At 37.9% G+C, this 21634-nt stretch overlaps 1 protein-coding gene across 2 annotated transcripts in view; it reads left to right on the top strand.

Annotated features, from left to right (window-relative positions):
• The window catches only part of GAB1 (GRB2 associated binding protein 1), a 94982-nt gene extending 79183 nt beyond the window's left edge, over window positions 1–15799 (top strand). The window contains exons 7-11 of one of the 2 annotated variants that reach the window (XM_062493918.1): window positions 9714–9803; window positions 11576–11669; window positions 12013–12136; window positions 15060–15182; window positions 15391–15799. In XM_062493918.1, the coding sequence (XP_062349902.1) occupies window positions 9714–9803; window positions 11576–11669; window positions 12013–12136; window positions 15060–15182; window positions 15391–15549 (590 nt within the window). In that variant the 3' untranslated portion in view covers window positions 15550–15799. The remainder of the gene's footprint in view (window positions 1–9713; window positions 9804–11575; window positions 11670–12012; window positions 12137–15059; window positions 15183–15390) is intronic. The other variant, XM_062493919.1, reaches the window with a different exon arrangement.
• The last annotated feature ends 5835 nt before the right edge of the window (window positions 15800–21634 follow it).

Raw genomic sequence — 21634 nt, 5'->3', positions numbered from 1 at the left:
GAAAATGTGTTAACATGCCTATTAATGAATATAGAATTACTGGATGAAATTTTTGCCTGTAGACTTTTGGAAGATGTTATCACTGTAAATAATAGGATTGTTTAATGTAATTTACAAACTAAAGTGATTTTAAAGTAAAACTGTCCCTAGAAGTAAATATGGTATAGTGCCTAGGGGCTGAAAAAAAAGTTCTGTGAATATCTTGAGCTGCCAAGCATGGCAATGATTCTGATTTACCACTGAGGGTTTTATCTTAGTAGCACACACACACAGACTGCCTCACTCTAATTTTATCAAATGCACCGCTGTTGAGTTTTCCATTGTTGTCAAGGACAGATCTGATGACACATCAGAATGGGAATATATTCCCATTTCAGTAGTTGAGACCTCTATGCAAATAACTCCTTCCAGATACACCTTTTGGAAAATAAAACTGCAGGTTCCTTTGAAATAAATGAGGTGAAGTCCTTGTTTAAGTGGACCTTTACCTAACTAAAACAATGGTGTGCTTTAGATTCTTCTGTGTTGCTTTTTGAGCTTTCAAGTTCTTGTAGCAGCTTCAGTTATCAGGTTGTTTCTGTTTATGTAAATGTACTGCAATGCTCTCCTGCTACAAATTAGTGCATTAGAAGTGTCAAGTAGGTCTGTGTGTTCAATAAATCTTTGGCAGACACAGAAGGGGAGGAAATGGAACATAAAATATTTACCTTTGGGCTATTGCGCCCTTAAATGTTGAGGGGATTTAATATGCCATTGGTTCAAAGAACTTCTGTTGAAGACCACTGGTGCTTCTCCAAAAGATGGTCTCTGAAATACTGCAGAGATCAGGTGTGTTGGGGGTAAGGTGTTATGAGGGCACATTTTGTGTTCTGTCAGAAGAAGCTGCTCTGTCTTTCTTTTTTAATTGGTTACAGATTGCTGCAAAAACAGTGTTTGCACTGCCTCCAAGCTTTTTGGAAGCTTTTAGAAATACCACCAACACCTTTCACGTGAGCATTAGCTTTGGCTTAGTCATGTTTCTGTGGGCCAGGGAGGTTTGTTACATCCAGTGCTAAAAATGCATTTGCCAAAGAGATAATGCAGTGAAACCAGCCCATAAGGGAAGGATACACTGCTTTTTGTTGTCAGATGTATGTGTTTAGCATCTCTTCTCTTTTCCTTTGGTTTAAGGGCTTGCTGCTTACAGCCTTAGGCTCTTTGATCTCCCCAGCCTGTTTCTTTTTCCACTGGTCTCTAGGAGAGTTTTGTTTCAGAAAGTGAGGTAAAAGATAGTAGTGAATAAAAGCATCTATAGCCTTGAGATTACAATACAGATTTGTGTAGTTTCATTTCTCTAGCTCACAGCTGCTTCTGTAAATATGGGGAACTTCCAGTACATTCTGGAAGTCTTGAAAGTAATTTCAGAACATGGTGTTGGCTCTGCCCCAATAAATTGAATCAAAACACTTTACTTTTTCTTTAGAGAAGCATACCTAAAGGTAAGTGATGTGTTGCTTGGGACAAAATTGAAGGTGTTTGGCAGGTGCTTTTCTGCATTCACTTGTAAGTGAAGGACAAAAATAATCTCTTTTTTGTTTGTTTGTTTTGTTTGTTTTGTTTTGTTTTTTCTTTTTTTTTTTTTTTAGGGTGCTGTTTCTTTAGTTACATAGGACCATTGGCTATACTGATTTTCGTATTTCTGCTTTTTGGCTGCTTTAGCTTGCCACAATTGCATGTAATCCTGATGCTAAATTGGAAGTATGTTTGCTGGTAAAAGGCTTCAAACAGAAAAAATATTGCATTCACCCATGTTGATGGGTCTTGCTTTCTGAATTGTTCAAAGACAGTGACTGGTTCTGCCACAGAGCTAAAGTGACATTTGTTGTGATGGTGATATGCCTTAATTAAAATACTGTTCTTCCAATAAGGAGCAGTAAAATTAAAGGTGCCCAAATGCTGTGAGGTGAAGGAAGACTCCCTAGTCAGACTAGGCAGCAAAAAACAACCAGGTTCTCTTTTCGAGGGAAAAGTTTTTGGTCAAAAGTAAAATTTAAAGGGTGTGAATTGTTTTTTATGAGTCAGGAGGAAGCATTTGAGTGGTGCAGCATTTGAGAGATGAGGGTCTCTGTGAACCTCTGGGCATGACAGTGACCTCCTCCTGCCCCCATCAGGATTTGTTTCCATGGCTAGGGAAGAGGGGTACCTCATCTTAAAACAAGACTTTGAGACCAAACAACTACAAAACCAGATTTATTTGTTTTTAATAACTTTTTAGGAGCTGTCCAGAGCAAGTCCTTATAGCTGTGTAATATCATCCCATCTGTAATGTTGAAATCTCTTAAGAAATATGTGCTTGTCATCTTCACTGATAAAATAGAGTTTTTTCAATATCTGAATCCAAGTGTAAAGTCAGCAATGGAATTGGTGATGGTGGAGTTTACTTCCTCAAAATCTCAGCTTGATGCCCCACTTACATTTAATTGGTAACTTCTTTTTTTCTGTGTTACAGCACATTCCTACCAAAGTGGTCTTTTTAAGGTTCTGAAAATAAATACATGAGCAGTGGGCATATGGCTGAACTAACAATTCATGGCCATGATAAAATGAAAATCAAAAGTTAAGTCTCATTCATTTGAATATAGTATATGAATGTAATGTATGAATGAATAAGTGCCATTTGTAAAGTTTTTGATCATTAATACTTAAAAGCACTTTCTGAGAGAGTTCCATTTAGCACAGGTCCTAGTTCAGGGTCATGGGGAGCTGAGATGGAACAATGCCCTCAGGATCACCCAGCAGATTGCTGGCAGAGGCAATACAGAATTTAGGATTCCTAGCTGACAACATGGTACTGGACTTTGCTTCATTTGTCTTGAAGAGCAACTCTATCTGTCCAGATATTGTTAGGGTTTAATTGCATTCAAGATTACTTAGAACAACATTTTCAGTCCTAGTTTTGGATTGGGAGGCACAGATTATTTTGCTGATAGCAAAGATAGCCAATAGTTAGTGTGGTGCATTTTAAGTTTGTTTGTTTGTTTTTGTGGATTTTGCTTTGTTTTGTTTTTTATTTTTTTTAATGGCTTGTGTTTCAACAAAAATATATCAGCCTTTAAACTGAGAGGCTTCCTACAACTTAATTGTAGGAACTGTAAATCCACATGATTGCCTTTAAAAGAGGCTGCTGCTTGGCCCTGGTAATTTTCAACCCAGCACGTGGTAAACTTGGATTTAGAGACAGTGAGTGATACACACATTTCTTTTCATGCCAAAAAAATACTCAGTTGCAGCTTGAAAACAAGAAAACAAACAAAAGAAACCAAGGGAGAGGAACAAAATTCTCATGGAGTTGGGAATTGTGATTGTTTTTAAAAATGTTAAAAATTTTATCTGGTTGCTTTTCTCATAGTTTTTGGTTTTTTTTTCTCATTTAAGATGTTAAAAGACATAGTCTGTGTGGTCAAACCACAAATATGTGGATTGCTTCTAAAAATGTGCCTGTATTTTTGCCACCACTCCTCATGAGCATCTCGCAAATGGATTAACTTGACAGAAAATTCCAGTTTTCTCTATAAAAGAGCCCAGACCCACTTTGAAAATGTAATTGTGTGCAGAGCTTTCCCATGGCAGGAAGCACCTGCCACATTCTGGTCCCCATAGGACCCACTGTGATGCTTCTGGATGACTGGAATCATCTCCCATTGTTGCAGTGTAGCATGGTGCTCTACAAATCCCAGGCAAAGCAGGTAGTTGTTAAGGAAATTAAGAACCCTCATTAATCATGAAGGTGGCTATAAATAGCCTGATGAACAGTTTCCTTGTTAGACACTCAAACATGTAAATATTTAAGTTGGGCACTGGGAACATATTGCATGTCCTGATACAGCAGGAGCACCACGCCATCCTTAAATAAAACTTAAGAAAGAACTGACAATTATTTAAAAATAATAATGATGATAATGATTAGGAGCTGGCAACACCTCAGTGTTCTGCACTATCATCATTGTCTTGCATATTCTTTAATAAAGGTTGTTATATTCTGAGGCTTTAGGGAAAGTAGGCGTTGAAAATATGAGAATGGTGATTTCAATCTGCAGCAAGAACTCAACTAAAGATCTGTTGAAAAAGAAACTGTAATTTTTATGGTGACTTTTCTGAACAGAAGTATTGTTCATTTTGCTTCTGAGAAATCCATGTATTACATCTTATATTCTCTCTTGGAAGTTACACCCCTTGTTCATTCCATTTAGGAATTTTTAAAAATTAAGCTGTTAGGGGATGTTTTGGTGCTTCCTCAGAGTTCATAAAGCAAGTTGAGTAGAAAATTATTGATTTTTTTTTCTTCTTTGATCTTCCACAAGCTCCCATTTAGCTGAAAATTAGATTTCCTCCGTGCCTGTACTAAATTTCTTGTCCAAGTCGAGTTTGTACTTAACAGCTTTAAATGAAGTTTACATAACTCCTTGCTGTGATGTACCAGTCCTCAGCTTGCAGCTGTGATTTGTCTTCTAAAACTTTGAAACAACAAATAATTTCAATAAAGATTTCATTTGGATGGCTGCATCACAGCTGCAGAGGAAGTTGTGCTTTGCTGGACACAATGGTTGTAACAAAATTAAACGTGCCAGTTTTCTAAAGACAAACTCAATACTTGCTCTGATACTAGTGCTAGGGATGATTTAAATTTAGGGATTAGGGTTAGGGATATTCCTTTTAGGTAATTTCAAACTCCAAAGATAAGAGCAGGAGGAACAAGAGAACATGGGTATTAATGCCCTATTTTTATTCCTCTTCATAAAATTTTTCTCTTCTTTGCTGTGTCCTTATAATTTCTTTCAAGAAAACATAGCTTTTGATGCACATATTGTCGTGTTTTCCTTTACTTTCTAATAGCTTTAATGTTAAGCTTCAGTTTGCTGGTGAATAATTTAAATTTTGTGGGTTTTTTCTGTGTTTTGTTTTTGAAGTCTGTTGGACTTCACAAACCTTAGTGCAGCATTAAAGTGCTAATCAATAAACACTCTAGAACACTGTACTTTGGTTTTAAACCAGTCTTTGTTACTGAATACATTTAGTTCATCATGCTTTGGGGGCTTTTAAAATACAGACACGTGGAGTTGCCCACAAATTAGAGCAGATAGTATTTTGATGATTAATAACTTTGGTATTCTCTCAGCAGTTTTATGGCATTTGCCAAATATTTTAGGAGCACCTGTGTACCTTAGCTGTCAGATCTAGTTGAACTTTTTCATAATCAGGGAGTTTTTTCCAATTTCTGTAGCATTCAAAGTACCAGTTTGCTGTAAAAGGTTATTTTGAGGGGGTAAAGATGTCTGAGAAGACTGGAGAGTGACTCTTTATGTGACTGCTTTTTATATTTCATAACATTGAAGAATAAGTTGATTTCATTTTTTTTTTATTGTCCTAAAGAGACCGTAGGTATCAGCATCCACATCTTATCACCAATCAGCACAAAGCACATTATTGATATTCCTATTTGTTGGATACTAGTGTGGTGATGCATTTGAATGTTGTGTAACTAAATACATGTTTCTAATTAGAAGTACCTTGGCAGAAAAAAAAATACAAAAACAGGGATGAAAATGTAAATTGATGATATTTGTAGAGTTCTGTGTGGAAGACCATGTACTTGGGAATCAGAGTTCACTTGGGTGAGGAAGAGAAGTAGTTTACTCTGCAGAATTGAAAACCAAATAATAAACCCTGTGGGAGCAAGACAGTGAGTTTCAGCTTTATTTTTCGAGGAAAAATCTACAGTGATTCTGGGTGTGGGAATTCTTGGACCTCAGTGCAAATTTCAGTTTCATCTAATTGCAAAAAAAAAGGGGGCAAGATGTGTATTTTGTTGATGGATACAAGAAACTGTGGTTAGTTATTTTCCTCTCTGAAAGTACTTTTGTGTGGATGCAGAGCACTTATGTGGCTGTTTTTTCCTTTTGCTCTCCCCCTCCCATCCCAAGCCCTAGCATTCCTACTTCTGATCTTGTTTCATGAGGATTAGTCCTGATGGCCAGTAAACAGTATTATCAGATCATGCATTTTTCAAATTTCATGTCACATTAGTATATTTACCTTAAAATTGTAAGCCCTAAATAGCCAGTATTTAAATAGAAGAATTGGCCTCTTTTGTGAGGATGTTTGCGATTTTCTGACCTGAAATCCTTTGCCAGCAAGCCATGGAGCAAGCATCCAGTTAGGAAAGAAATGCCCTGATTAGAAATCATGTTTAGTTCTGGTGTTTCAAGGCAATGACCTGAGAACAAATGAATCTCTTCAGCATTATGTCCTCAAAACCAAAAACATTAGCACCCACCTACACTGATGCAGGAATTTACTGCAGCGGGACAACTTCCCCCCACCCAGCATCATATTCCAAGTGCTCTATGGAAAACAACAAGAGCCAGTGCTAAAACCAAAAATGTTTTTCAGTTGAGTTTGAAACAAACTCCAACATGTGAAAAGGACTCTTCTCCTGGTGACTTCACAGACAAAGGCAGCATTGACATGCCCCAAATGGCAGGAGCAGAATTCCTGCTCTGAGTGCGCTCCAGTGCCGCAGCCATAATCGCCTGCTCTGCCTGGCAGTTTGTACAAGCAGCCATTTGTTAGAAAAATAGACTTCATTAGTGATTTTTCAGCTCTGAGTGTCCTTGTGCAGTCTGATAGAACATGCAGAAGCTGAGCTTCTGTCTCCTGGCTGTGGCATTTTGCATTTCACAGGTGATGACTTGACTGAACAGTGAAAACATCTAATTTTCACTTCTTGTTTGGTTGGTTTCACTTGACATAATTTATTTGGGATTTTTTTTTTTTTCATGTGTAGGTTTGCATCCAGTGGTGTTGCAACATTTATTTCCTTTTTGGTTAGAAAAAAAAATAAAAATGCATAAATGTAACTTTTTGTTTTTCCTGTACCCAGATTTATCTTTCCCAGAATAAGTGTGTAAGTTATAAGTATTATCTTTCCTGAGATGAGGTAAATCTGGGCCTGTGGAGACCACAGGAAATGTGTTCCTCAGTCTTGCTGGTGTTGGAATGCTGTATGCAGCCAGACTCCTCATGGAGCCCTACTGTCACTACACTGATTTGAAGAACAGCCCTGTGACACTTTAGTGAGTAGTTGTGGATAGAGCAGATGTGGGAGACCAGCCTGCTGTACAGGTGGGAAGCCCTTTCCCCTGCATATTTTAATCAGTTTGTTGTTTTTTAGAGATACAGGGATGTGCTCCTGGGGAACATGGTCTTTGGAAGGCAGTAAGGGGTATTAAGGCCTTTCAGTGCCCTGGCTCATGTCACTTTATTCTCTTAAATGGGCAAAAACAGGATGAAAGAATTCTGCAGTTATACAAATATTCAGATATATGGTTTTGATCCCCCCCCTCCTCCTCTTTGCCTGGTGTCAGGTCTTTCCTGTTGCACAGTATAAGCTCCTCAACAGAGATTAGGACTTTGGGTTTTTTGTTTTGTAGGGAGGAAGAAGTAAACAGTCTGCACAAATATTTTAATTCTCTGTGAGACATTAAACTCGAGGAATTGCATTATCCTGGCTGGTTGGTAGTAGCAAGCTGTTTTGCCACCAAATTTATTGAGGTTGAACAGTCTTTCAGCAGCAAGAGATGAAAGCTCAGTGAGTTTTGTATGTTCTTGTCTGATGTAGAAGTATTAAAGGGACCTGTACTTATTTATATAGCTCTTCTGAAAATCTCAGAGTGGTTGGTAAATGCTAAATTAAGTGTGAAGGAGGCAGTTACATAATATCCATGTTTTACAAATGGGGCTAATCCCAGTTCAGGAAGGTTGGTTGCACTAGACCACGTAGCATCATTAACAGAAGGAGAAATAATGAGTCACAGCTCTGAGTTCCTTGAGCTTATCTGTATTATGGGTTTCAGGTACTTTAGTCTGTTGGTTATAAGAGCAGAGGTTATTAAGTGCACACTGCTTAAATAATTTCATTAACTCTGTTACCTCTGCTAGTTTTCTCACTGTGCTTACGATCCGTGCTTCTGTGTCAGTGCGTATTAACTTGAATTGCATTGGGCCAGATTTCTTTTAAATCAGATTATAAAACTGTAAAATAAAAAAATATTATTATCAGGTAATGGTATTCAGCATTGAATTGTCCTTAATAAAAAGTGTTCAGATTTGAACTTCTACATTTGGTCAAGTGATTTTAAGATCCTGGTCGTTTTAAATCAGCTACCTTTTATCAGAGAGTTATAGGCAAGGACTTGAGAATATTGGATCAGCTCAGAATTGAGTACACCGACATGTTGGCTCCTGCTTTTGACTTGGCTCTAGTCAGAAATACTGTCTTTGGTCAGCATTGCCCAACTGTTCACCCATTTCATCAGCACATTGAGCCATCTAAGGGAGCATTTGATTTTGAAATTGGCAAAAAAGCCTGTCTGTATAAAAATAATTTTGTATCCTTTTCTTTTTAAGGAAGTTGCTATGCAGCACTACTAATAAATGAATAAATTTTATCTTACCTGGTCTCTCAGAAGCACTGTATAGAAGTTAAGATACAGTACAAAACCTCTGTGTTTACCTTTCTTGTTGTTACTTGATTATTCCCAATACTTTAGTGATAACAGTAATAGAGCACTTCGTATGCAAAACCCTTGGGGTAGAGATTTGCAAACTTCTGGTGTTTGTTGCCAAGTTTAGTTTTTTACAAAGCATTCTCACCCATTGCTGGGAGTACCAGCCCACACCTGAGTCTGTACCAGTCCTTTTCCATTTTGTGCTGTAGGGCAGCTTTCTAACATAATCAGACTTAAACTTTTCATCTAGTTTATTCATATGGCTTCTTGGTGTACCACTTGAAGGCACTTGCCTTTTTTAATATTAACGCTTTGTCAGATAGACTTTAATGAAAGCTTAGGGCTATTACACATTATTGATCATGTTTATTTAAAATAGACGGCGTGACCTGGAACACTTGGAGAGTTTGGTCAAGTTTGCCAGAGAGCATCCTTGTTGGGAGGAGATGGAGGGAGATGATTGATATTTTCATGTCAGAGTCATTTCTTGTGGAGACTGAGTTGTGGCTTGGTGTGGGGGCAGTATGCAGGCTGAAAACTTGGGAAGAAAATCCCATTGTGTCTGCAGGGTCAGCATGGTGGGGTTTGGTACAGACAGATGGAGACCTCTGAGGAACAAGTTTAGCAAATACACTGTTAAAAAAGATTTTTGGGGCATCTCAACTGGGAGATACACAGTGGGTAGAAGACCTCCCTAGAGCACCACAGGAGTGGAGACTCCCAAGAGTCATTATTTCCAAATTAATTTTGTGGCTAAGGAGGATTTAAATTCTCTGAGGGTACTTCAGCTTGCATCTGAAACATGACTGTTCTCCTTTCATGCTAAATAAGCCTCAAAGTTGTCTTTTAAATTTTTTTTTTAGTGGAACCTGTTAGTAGCAATGATCAGTTACAATATTTGTTGAGATGCACTTTTTAGCCTTTTTGTGCACCTTTTACGCTTGCCTCCGATATATTTATTACTTGCATGAAGTGTTGTCTTTGTTTCTGGTTTGGTGCTTAAGCCCTTAGCGTGAGCCCCAGCTAGACTGTAAAATCTCCTTCAGCAGCTTGCTTATGCTTGTGGCATTAACCTTTCTGCAGGGGGTTGTGATGTTTATTTACAAAATTCCAGTTTTCCACTTACAAATAGAATATTATTAAAAGAGTCTTCTTTTTGCCAATTAGGTCAAAGTCCTAAAATTTTAAGACCTAAACCACATGGTTTAGAGCGAACTGATTCACAAACCATAGGTGACTTTACTACAAGAAGAAAGGGTATGTACTTTAGCACTGTATGTATATGGAGCTTTATAAAAATAAATGAAGCAAAAATTAAGAAAACTGTTATTTTAGAATAACTTTAATTCTGGCATATTCTCTCATGCTGTAGTCTAAGGTCATGGATGCATTTTCCATGTCAAGCAGCCAGTTTCCTGTGTAAGGAATTCAAGACTTTCTGGCTTGAACAGTGCATGGAAACTGTTCTTTGATAATAACATGAATGTTCTGATGTCTTAAGTTGTAGCTGTTCATATTTTGGATTGACTTTTGTTTGCTGATTTAGAAGCAAGTATATAATAACTTGTAAATTGTACATAGTAACTTGTAAGTTACTTGAAACTTTTGTTAGGCAATAACCTGAAATCACAGTTCACTTAGGTCTCCTGAAATTAAGCAAAATATTGATCCTCTGATCATACACTAGTACAGACATCTATTTATGCACCTTAAAGAGGATTGCAATTAATTTGATGGGCTTTATTGAAGATGCTGAGTTGGTCCCTAACACAGTCACAAGAAGTAGAGAAAATAATTAACAACATTAAAAATCTCAGAGAAATATCACTGATCACCTCTGAGTTTTTAAAGTCCATTGCAACTGGATGAAATACTTCTGCTGTTCTTGGTGGGCTTTGGACAAAGTCCTGGCTGTCTGTGCTGCAGCAGTACCTTGCCCACTGTTAATTCCTGCCAGGTAGTCTCAGACCTTTACAGTGGACTTGAGCCAAGCTGATCAACTTTTGTGTCAGTCGTGCTTTAGTATCATTTTGCCTATGTCACATTCAGTTCTGTCACTACATGCCTGACACTTGATCTTAGTGAACCTGCCAAGAGGCAGAAAACTCATGGTGGGAGGGTGCATAAGGAGAGAAAGGGCTGTTTTTATGATGACTTTGCATTTTGTTTTCTAAAAACAGTTTTAGGGAGGATAAAGTTGACAGCAGTTTGACTCTGTGATATTTTTTTTTCTCACGAGCCTTTTTGTACTTTACTTTTTTTTCTAATGTTTAGGAGGGGTGAGACATATAAGCTGGAGGGAGGGATAATGTGTTTATTGCTAATAGCCTGCTCGTGGTTCTGTTCTGAAAATGGAATTTTAAAATGGCACTTTTTTTGACAACAGTGTTAGCTGTCATGAGTGGCACAAGCTGTCATGGGTCGCACATTGCTCTGTGGATGAGCACTGAAGCGAGCCAGGCTCTTCCTGCTGTTGGCTCATTTCTCACTTTTGCAGGCTTAGTCTTAGCTGCAGGTTCTGCCCACTCGTGGAGCTGTGAAACCTCACCACTAAGGGCACATGTACACAGCCAGGGCAGAGTTTGCATGTTAACAAGTGGCCCTGAGCCAAGAAAAGTCCCCAGAGCTGGCTCTGCTGTAACACCCCATCAGCCCTGCCCTGGGCTTGCCAGCTCGACAAGTCATCGCGGCAGAATGAGGACAGAACACGATGCTGCCACTTTCAGAATCTCTTTTCAAAACAGAATTACTACCTTCAAGTATATGCTGCAAAATTCTGAAATTGCAGTGGGTTTTTAAAATTTCATTATTTGATTTTTAAATGGATGTTTCTTCACATTACCTGAAAAGATTAAAAACATAAATTAATATATCATGTCTCTCTGAAAATGGAAGTGTCTCCCTTTCCTTACTACAATTTACTACTTGAAAGACAGAGGTTTTTTTCTGTATTTAGGCTGTGAAAATTTATTAAATTTAAGTTTGTTTAGAAATGTTCTGTGCTTTACAATTGTCTGTTTCTTACATAGCAAAACCAGCTCCACTAGAAATAAAACCTCTGCCTGAATGGGAAGAACTACAAGCTCCAGTTAGATCTCCTATCACCAGAAGCTTTGCACGAGAGTAAGTTTCTTGGCTTTTACTCGTTCAGGTTAATAATTTTTGCTGACCAGAGTGTTAATAAATGTGTGTACATCTGTATCATATTTTTAGGTCATTTGTAGCTTGACGTTTCCTTTGGAAGAGTGTGAGTCTGTGTGTGTATCTGTTCATTGAAATAAAGTGTGTCCGTGTGAAATTTTGTTTTGTGATGTTAAATATAAGGGACTGTGTATAGCAAAAAAAAATGTGACACTCCAGTAAGCTTGAATGAAAATTTCAGCTCTAATACGCTTACTTTTGTTGTTTACCAGGAGGTTTAAGATATTTGAGATGTATTGTTTGTAAAATAATTCCTGGTAATTAGCTCCTCCAGGTTTCCCGTGTCTCCCAGACCGGATTCAGTTCATAGCACAACTTCCAGCAGTGACTCGCACGACAGTGAAGAGAATTATGTATCCATGAACCCAAATCAGTCCACTGAAGACCCAGTATGTAAAATCTACATCTTAAACTCCTCTCTTCCTGCGCAGTCCTTACTTTTAAATCATGCAAACGCAGATCCTTCACTCAACATTGCTCCCTTTATACTTCTAGATCAACAGAATGATAAAAAAATCTCCATAGCAAAGCTGTAATTTTGGTAGGATTTCACTGTACAAGTTAAGAGCATAAAGAGAGAATGGTTGACATATGTATTAATTATATAAAACAATTCAAGACTTGACTTTTTTCCTACCTTTCTCCTATAATCTGTCCCCTCTTTGTAATTCCTTGTCCTTGGGCTATGTACCAGTTCAGTATTACGACATCAAGGGAAATAAACTGTCCTAGGACCTCTGAGACATACTTTAAAAAACTGTATTAAAAGGACATCTTCCAGGAAATGTAGAAGGAACAGGGGGGACAAAAGGATTGATACTTGTTGTATGCATTCTATGGAAACTGAACCGTGTGTGTTTTATTAGTCTTCTTTCAAAGAAGAGGATAGAAGGAGTCTTTGTGTATTGAGTGTCTTTATTTTTTCCCCTTTGGGGGAGAATTTTCTCAGATAATGAAGCCTCAGATACTCAGAATGGAGTGCAGCTAGTTAGGAAGTCAGTAATGCACACTGTGGTTTTCCTTTGGTGAGGGGAAGGAGAGTGGGTAAAAGAAGACACAGTAACAGTAGTTTTAAGGAAAACAATAGCAGTAGACCTAGGCCTAAACTAAAATGTGGTTTAGAATATGCATAAAACACTGGAGGAATCCTGTATCTCGAGCTCAGCTTTTTGTCTGGTATAGAATCATGGAATGGTTTGGATTGTAAGGGATCTTAAAGATTATCTTGCTCCAACCTCCCATGCCATGGGCAGGGACACTCCACTAGACTGGGTTGTTCAAAGCCTCATCCAGTCAGTTCAGTGCACTCACATGTTTGGGTTCTTAGTAGGGAATACTGCAGCATTTTTCATCTTTAAATCATTTATGTAAGACCTTCTTTGGGGAGAGCCTGTCTAGCACCCTTTTTGTTCTGTTTGCGTGTCTGCATTCTTATATGGCATATGCTGGCCCATCTCACTGCCCCTGGACTCTCCTCTCACAAGGCTGTTTGCTTCCCTGTCCCTTGCTGCTCTGGGTCCCCTCCCAATCTCCTCCAGTGTCCCTGCCCCCCATCTCACTACTGCTGCCTCTGGATGCCACATCCCAGGTCCCCTTCATGCCATTGCCCACGGGAACTGGCAGGGTGCAGGCTCCAGAGCTGTGCTGTGCTTCCCAGGGGAAAGGCACCAAGCACGGGGGAGCTGCTGATGTTAAATCTTAGCCCCTCTCTTGCAAGGGCCACTGGTAAGTAATGGGTGATGTCCCGTTCCACAGGTGCCTGTAACATCCCATTTTACACCAGGGAATAGCGCCACACGTGCCCACGGTTCTCCCTGCAGGGAATCACAGTTCAACCCAAGCGTTTCTGTTGATTCTTAAGGCTGTTCTAGGGGCTTCACTTCCATAGCAAGATGGTCCAATTAATGGCCTAGCTCATTAATATCTTCTGTTTGCTTGCACCGGTCCTATTTTCAGGTTATTCTACAGATTTCCTTTCTGTTTCATTTGCACATATTTAAAGTTTCTGTTTCCTAATGCATATGTTCTGCCTGCCTAGTTTGTTTGAAATAACAGATTATGTTTTGTTTAAAGAGTAACAGCTTTTTAAATTTGTGCTGGAAACATTGATACAGAATCTGATTTTTGTATGTTTAATACGCAGAAATTTGTTCAGAGTATTTGAGCAACAACAATGAACTTGTATCAGTTGTTTGTGTTTGTCCTTTTTACCCCTTATTATTAAATGAGTTGGACAATAGACATATAATGGATAACTTACATTTAAAAAGCCCAGCCTACTTGGCTTTAGACCATAAAATATTTTATTTCCTAAAGAACCAGAACATTCCCAGATATCTCATGGCCTTTGTTTTAAAATATGACTTTTTGAGAATTTTTACTTGTTCCAACTCTATCTTAGCAAGGAGTCTGTATTTCTTCATCTTTTTTCTGTCACCAGCTTTGAAGCATCTTGTTTGGATATATCATACTTCTGTTTTATTTAATAAAATCAGCAATATTCTGCTTTTTCTTTCAAGTTGCTTTCAGCCTTACCCTTCTGTCTTTCCTTCGGCCTTCCTCTTCATTTTTTGCTGACTGCTGCCCTCTGTCTTCCTGTTTTTTCTTTATCTTTTAGAGAAGAGTCCTTCTATTGTACTGTTCCTATAACACCTGTTAAGAGGGAGGGATCAGGCTGGGAGAGGACAGAGGAGGTGAGGTTGTAAAAGTCTGGGCTAATTAAAATTTAGTTATATACAATGCAACTTCAGGCAGCCCTACACATATTTTCCAAAGCTTGACTATTTTGATCTTGTCAATTGAACAGTAGTCTGATTTTCAACTTAATTATAATGATTTTTGAATAAAATGTAAAAGTTTCATTTTTAGCTTTGCTGGTACTGTAAAGCAGAAGTTATTGTAGGTATTTAACAACAATTTAAGGAAATAAAAAAAGTTTGTGCTTAAGCAATGCTAAATTTGAGCTGTAACAACTACATTTAAAAAGAACAAAACACACTCTGTTCTTATTTCATGATATGAAGGGGACATTAAGTGGAAGGCACAGATGGGTTTGGTGGCAACCTTAAATTTGGGGGTGGGTGGTTTTCGGGATTTTTCCTACCATTGGCTTTTGACTCTGTCCCAGTTTTGACATAGAATGTATCCCCTTGCCATACAGGGTCAATGAAATTTGCATGATTTAAGTGATTGCAAGAGTCTCAGTCATTTCTTTAACCTTTAACATTTTGGCAATTTATAGTAAGCACATTTGATGATGTGGACCACTAGTCTATATATTTGTAGCTGAGGTTGTTTATATTATGATTTCAGAATTTGTTTGGAAGCAACAGCCTTGATGGAGGAAGCAGCCCTATGGTAAAACCTAAAGGAGATAAACAAGTGGAATATTTAGATCTGGACCTAGATTCGGGAAAGTCCACCCCACCTCGCAAGGTAAGCAGATGTTCAGCTCTTGCAGTTCTGCCATCAGGAGTTCAAAACTGCCTTCAGCAAGATCACCTTAATGGTCATTTCTCACATGATCAGTTGAGAGTCAGTGTTGGACCTTTCAGAGAAACCAGTGCTTGTTCTGTATCTGTTTGGGACACCGAGTTGCTTCTTTGTTGTTAATTTGCTTGAACTTGTTTCTCACTGTTCCCAGAAAAAGAGCAGTGGCTCGGGCAGCAGCGTGGCAGACGAGAGGGTGGATTACGTTGTGGTGGACCAGCAGAAAACGCTGGCCCTGAAGAGCACGCGGGAGGCGTGGACTGATGGCAGACAGTCTACGGAGTCCGAGACGCCCACCAAGAGCGTGAAGTGAAAACACTGCCTTGTCTCTGAAGAGCAGAAAGAAGTGGGTTTTGGAGAGTCACAGAACCACAATGGAGCTGTTGTTCAGCTGTACAGTACCTGATTGCCCGGGGTGGGAATCAGTTCCTTGCCGAACAGGATGGAAGCCAAAGGACACTTTGAATATATCAAAGGAACCTTAAGATCATGAATTGGCTCTGTGGTGTCTGGAAAAATCACAGCCTGTAAATAATATGTAAAATAATATCACTGAGCTTTCAGAAAACCTTTTGTTCTGTAGTTAACACGTTTGTAGTATTACTGTGTTTATGCACTTTTTCAGTTACAATGTTGGTTCAGGTATTCACAGTTAGTGTACCTTAATGCCTAATTCATCTGGAGAGTTCTTTTTTCCTTACACTACTATTCCTTACAATTTTAGGTTAATTAAGCTACATGTAGATACAGAAATTAATATTTGAACTTCATTTTAACAACTCAAAATTGATTTTGAAGAAATACTTTCACAATTGAATAATCTACTTGAAATGCCAAGAGACAATTGTTAGTTACATACTTGTTTATATTTAATACACACAAGATTATTTGGAAGTCTACAGGTTGCCTTCCTAACAAAAAATTGCTGTGAGTTAATAATAATGAACTGTACTGGGTTTAGACCTAAAATCCTGGCTTATATGTTAGTTGTTAGTGGTGGAACTTCTATTGTATTTTATTAATGACAGTGTTCTGTGTTCAATGGGTGAAGATTCTGCAGGGTGGGATCTTACACTTTCAAAGACTGAATAATTAAATGTCACGTAAGCCTGCAAACCACTGATGGCATGCAGTAATATTGTGATCTCACACTTATTAACAAGAAATAACCTTTATATTATTTACAGAAGGTAGAGTATATAAATCAGGTACGTACCAAGCACTGTTGTGCTAATACACTGATCAGGTTTAGACAATGAGCTTTAGTTTTGTACTGTTTAGAAGTTCTAATGTCAGTTTTCAGTTCAAGATTAATGGGACAGTTTGACATTCACTTTTTGTAGTACTAGCAAAATACTGTGATTTTGAATTAGACATTAATTCAAATGGAAATACTATGTTTTAACACCATAGTGCCCTTCTTATGAGCTCTATTTTACTTTAATCTCCTGCTTGGCCTTATATTTAAATCCCTATGCAACTGGTATTTTATATCTCTGTTTTTAAAAATTAGATAATATACCTAAATGATCCCCTTGTAAACCACTTGTTGCTCTTTCCTGGTACAGGATTTTAAGCTCTGTATACTGTGATCCTTTATTTTACTATGCCAGTTCCAAATAATAATCTGCCTTGGTTTAGAAACATTTTTTATTATTTGGAAGAAGATAGAATTCTTTAAATACATGAATGAGTTAGGTCTAGATAGAAAACTTACTAACACTTTTGTTTTATACAAGCGCCCCCAAGTAAGTGGTTGGTTTCATTTTCCTGCCCAATTGTTTTATTTTGTCCAGATCATTTAAAAGTTGAGCATAAAGCTGCATTGTTTTCTGGCATGTTGGCCTTCGTACTGTGCCTAATCTACCATCAGTTGTTTCTCTCCCCTCACAGCTACAATCTACAGTATGTAAATTACCTTATTCTTAACAAAGTTTCTTTTTAAATTAGTAATATTTTGATGCTTTGAATGTTCATTTTAAAAAAGAAACTAAACACAATGCATTTTGAGGTGAATTTTCAATAAATCAAGTTGTTCAGTTTTGATGTGTAAACTCTGTCCTGTGAAGCAGCAAACAGATGTCAGTGTGTCTGGGAAGGTGCCTGGATACAAACCATGTTTTGTCAGAATTGTAGATTACCTCCTAGTACCTCCCAAAAACCACGTGTACAGCTAGAACAATTTTTAACATGAATCTCTGATTTAAAACCCTGCACCAAGAAGTCAAATAATGTGAAATCTCACTCTTCTGGGGGCCAGGAAAAAATCAGTTTCCTAGGCTGGCCTCTCTTGCTGAGCTAGTGATAGAAGGTGGGTTTGCTCTAAGTTCGCTGACATCAGTCATTGATTTACAGCTTACACTTACTCTTTCTTCATTTAAAATTTGGCAGGATTCACAACACTATTTTTTATTATGACTGAGAATCCGCTCTTAATTTCTAGGCTTTTCTCCTTTCTTTTGTTAAGGAAAACAGTTTCCACACTGTACAGGCAGTGTAACATTTTCTAAATAGCAGTCTACAATTTCTCTTTAATTAGATTTCTAAGCAGTTTCTCCCCCCCACCCCCCCATATTCCAGTATTACATTTTCCATACTTACATGTTGTCCATGGTCTGTTCAGAATCAGAGGTGTGTGATATTAACTTTTGACGATACATCTCATTTTCACCAGTGAAGCCACAGGGGCTTCACAGTGCAGATCTGTCTGAGCTCTTGGATGGTCTAAGGATGTGAATATAAAATTGAAAATGTGACTCCTTAAGTTGTTGGGGGTAGAAAGAAAGTGAAACTGGTATCAGGCCTGTGTCACTCCAGTTACTAGCTTTGTGAGGACACTCTAGTCGGAGACAAGCTGGTGGAAACTCCAGCAGATACTGGAGCAGAAGTAGCTTGCTAGTGTTGCTTGTCAAGTATTCTTTTTTCAAATAGGTAAGTTTTTATTCTTGTTTCACTCAAACTATATGTTGCTAGTTGCAGATAGAGTTTTCATTGCTGTCTGTGTCATGATAAATTGCAAATATATATGTGCAGTATGCCTTTTACAAATACACGACATCTTGCTCTTAAAAATCAAAAGAAAACTTGGTGCATTGTGCACCAAGATTGACTTGAGAGGTGATTTGGTATCATTCCACAGCGTGATCCGAACTTTTCTTTATCTGGTAAGTACCAATGGCCACACTTTTGCACACTGTGATATAATCACTATTACCTCATGAAGTACAGGTGCAAACAAGCTGCTCTGTTCCACTAAAACTTTGCAATGTGACATTGGTAAAGGTGCAAATGTGGTTGTTAGTCTTTTTCCTTTCCTGACATTTGTATTTATGTAAAAAATAATAACAGTCCATTAATGTACGACAGTTGTGACATAGTGCCACACTTAGGGTGTGCAGACAAATTACAGTATGGCTGTTTTGATTAAGTAATTTAGAATTCATTGCTTCTTGTAGCTAATTAGGGAGTGATGGGCACCTCTGTGGAAGCTTTCACAGTGCACTATGAAAGCAAGACTTATCAGAGTGATACTTATGTTTAGCTGTTACTGCAGCATTACATTTTTATGTGTGTGTGTGTGTGTGTGCATATATATACACACACATATATATGTATATAAAATACTCTGGCAAAAGTACTTTGGAAACTTAGCAGTCCTGGACAGAAGTTCCATTCCCTCCTTAGCTATATAGAGGTTTGTGTCATGAAAAGTGAACGGATGTTTATTTGCTCAAGGAGAAGGTATTGCCATACAATATAAATGTGCAATTTGGACAGCAATAGTGTCACTTCATCTCTTGAAATATTTCATACCTATAGTTCTTAAGAAGTGTAGCACTATCCACAGGTGCAGTTAAATTTGGAGATTATCCTCCGTATTTCCTACATCTACTTCGATCTCTGTGTATTGCTCCAAACTGCTTCTTAAATGTTAATTTCTTGTTTTTTGTTTTATTACTTGGGGATAGTAATATGGCCCATGACCACATAAAAAAGGTGCTTGTCTAGCAATGTGTTCCACAAAAACATTGTGTTGATTGGGTGTAGATGAACCAAATCCCAAGCAATGATGTTTCTGGCTTTTTGCCTTAACTGAACAAACATCTTGAGTTCAGCTCTCAGCCTGACAAAGTGCAGAGTGGGATACAAAGAAAAGGTGTTGAGAGGGTTATGAACAATGTCTTTAAAATTTTAAGTTTTCCAGAATATGTTTATGGTTCCGCAGCCCTGATGTTTTCAGTAGAAAAAGTGGGAGGAGAACAGGTATTGGATGCATGACCAGTTGAAAGGTTTTTGCCATCTCGTTGTTAGATAAACAGAGCTAGACTGTTCTGGTGCCAGTGGTTTTCTTTCTAGATGGTCCATAAAAGAAAATTTCCATGTTTTATTTGAAAGGGATGATTATGTTTGCTTCAGCTTTTTTATAAGAAGCAGGTTAGCTGAAGTGTACAGTTGTGTAATCTGCTGTGCACACACACAAAATATTTAACTTTGATAAGCTAAAATGGAATAGAAAAAAATCCTGTACAGTTTAGAACATAAAACACCAAGTTGGTAAAATGGAGACTCTCAATGTTTTCCTGCAATTACAAAGTCAGCACTTGTAGTAATCATCATGATTCTCTCTTGAAAATTCTCCCAGGATCTCGCTTCATTGCCAAGCCTTTTCCTGGTAAGTTATATCTGCGGTGAAATAAAATGCGTATCACATTTTGAGAAAGGACAATCCTTGTGAGATTTTAATAAATGCTGTTTGAGGTCCTGGTTTAATGTGTGTGTGGGGCTTGCACAAGGTACCCAGACATCTCATTGTTTTAATCAGAAGGCCAGAAGAGAAGGAGAATATAAATATGCCTTGTTTTCCTTGAATTCCTACCAGACTTTAAAATGCTTAAGTTTTCATATTTCTATGTGCTTTTCAGGGAATACACTTTAGAGGAAGGAATCAGTACTTGCTCCTGTGCACTTGTGCCGATTTTTGCACAATTATAAACTATGCAGACTCACTGAAATGTTTAGGGTTTTTTTTTCTTTCCATTATGTTTTAGAGGTGAAGGATGCAGGCCTGGGAGTTTGGAGATGCCTCAGATTGGCCTGCTGGTGTACCTCAGAGTCTGAAGTTAATTGCATGAAAACAGGGATTCAACCCTCTGCTGAGGTGATCTTCATAGTAATATCTATAAATCATGTTGTTCATATATAATACTTTTTTTTTTAATTAATCATAATTGAAACCCAAGTGTTGGAAACAAATGGCGTTTAGAGTTAAGATCCGTAATCTCCAGTTAGTCATAGAGCAGCATTTGAAAAGGCATTATGGGTAACAGGGTTCAAATTCCCCAGGCACGCAAATCCATTTAGGATCTTTTGAGGAGCAGAATTTAATATTCAAGGCACTGCTGTCCTCTTTAAGTAAGTGAAAGTTCCAAGAACTTTTTCATAATCTAATTTCTAGTCAATTATGTAAATATAAGTTTAGGAATTAAACTCAAAAAACACTCCTTGTGTTTTAACTATGATTTTTTCCTCCATAAATGAAAGAAGTGATGAATAGTGTTGTTCACCCCAGTTTTTTTGGTATCTGTGGTCTGTATTTTTTTGTAGAGCATTTTGTGTAGCAGGAGAAGGGCCATCTGTAAAGTCTGGGGTCAAGGATAAGAAAGTGTTGGCTCCCCACAACATTTTAAGTTTAGGAATAAATTTCCAGTAGATAGCTCTAAGATCTTGAGATTTTCCTTTAGTAAGTGCATTGTGTATAAGGATGGAAACTTGAAATGAAGCGAGCAATTATTGTACTGTAAAGGGGATGTTATTCTGCTTAAAAAAAACCACCCAAACAAAATCTTCAAAAAGTAAATTATTTTAAATAGTCCATTCTGCACACACAATGTCAGATTTTTCTCTTAATAGTTTTAATCTCCCCTGCATGATAATGATCTGAATAAATGCTGTTACATTTTCTCCAGGACTTAGTTCTTTTGTGAAGTCTTACTCTGATTTCCCGTGTCTTTCTGACATGATTTTCCCCCCAGCTATCCTCTTTAATTAAAAGAGGGTTGAAAACCAATTACTTTTGTAACAGCTGCTCTGTTTTCTGTGAGTGAGTAGGAGGTTTTTTTAATGTAGCTAGTCTCTGTTGTGATTCAGAATAATCACTACTGCAGAAAGGAATTCAGACGATGTATACCAAGCAGTAACTCCAAAAGCACTGACTATATGCTAATACAAAAGACATTCATGTCTAAAACCAAGGGCTCAGGAAATACATGTGGCACAAAACAACCACAGTCCACAGCACACATGAGAGCCCACCGTTTTTGCAATAAAAGCTGTGTTGGAAGCCCCTGTATGTCCTATGTATTCCGATGCTATAGTTACAGGACAGCAGATATTTGTCA

Source organism: Cinclus cinclus, chromosome 5 (assembly GCF_963662255.1).
Source record: "Cinclus cinclus chromosome 5, bCinCin1.1, whole genome shotgun sequence".
Classification (NCBI taxonomy): domain Eukaryota; kingdom Metazoa; phylum Chordata; class Aves; order Passeriformes; family Cinclidae; genus Cinclus; species Cinclus cinclus.
This window is presented reverse-complemented; position numbering and strand designations above follow the sequence as displayed.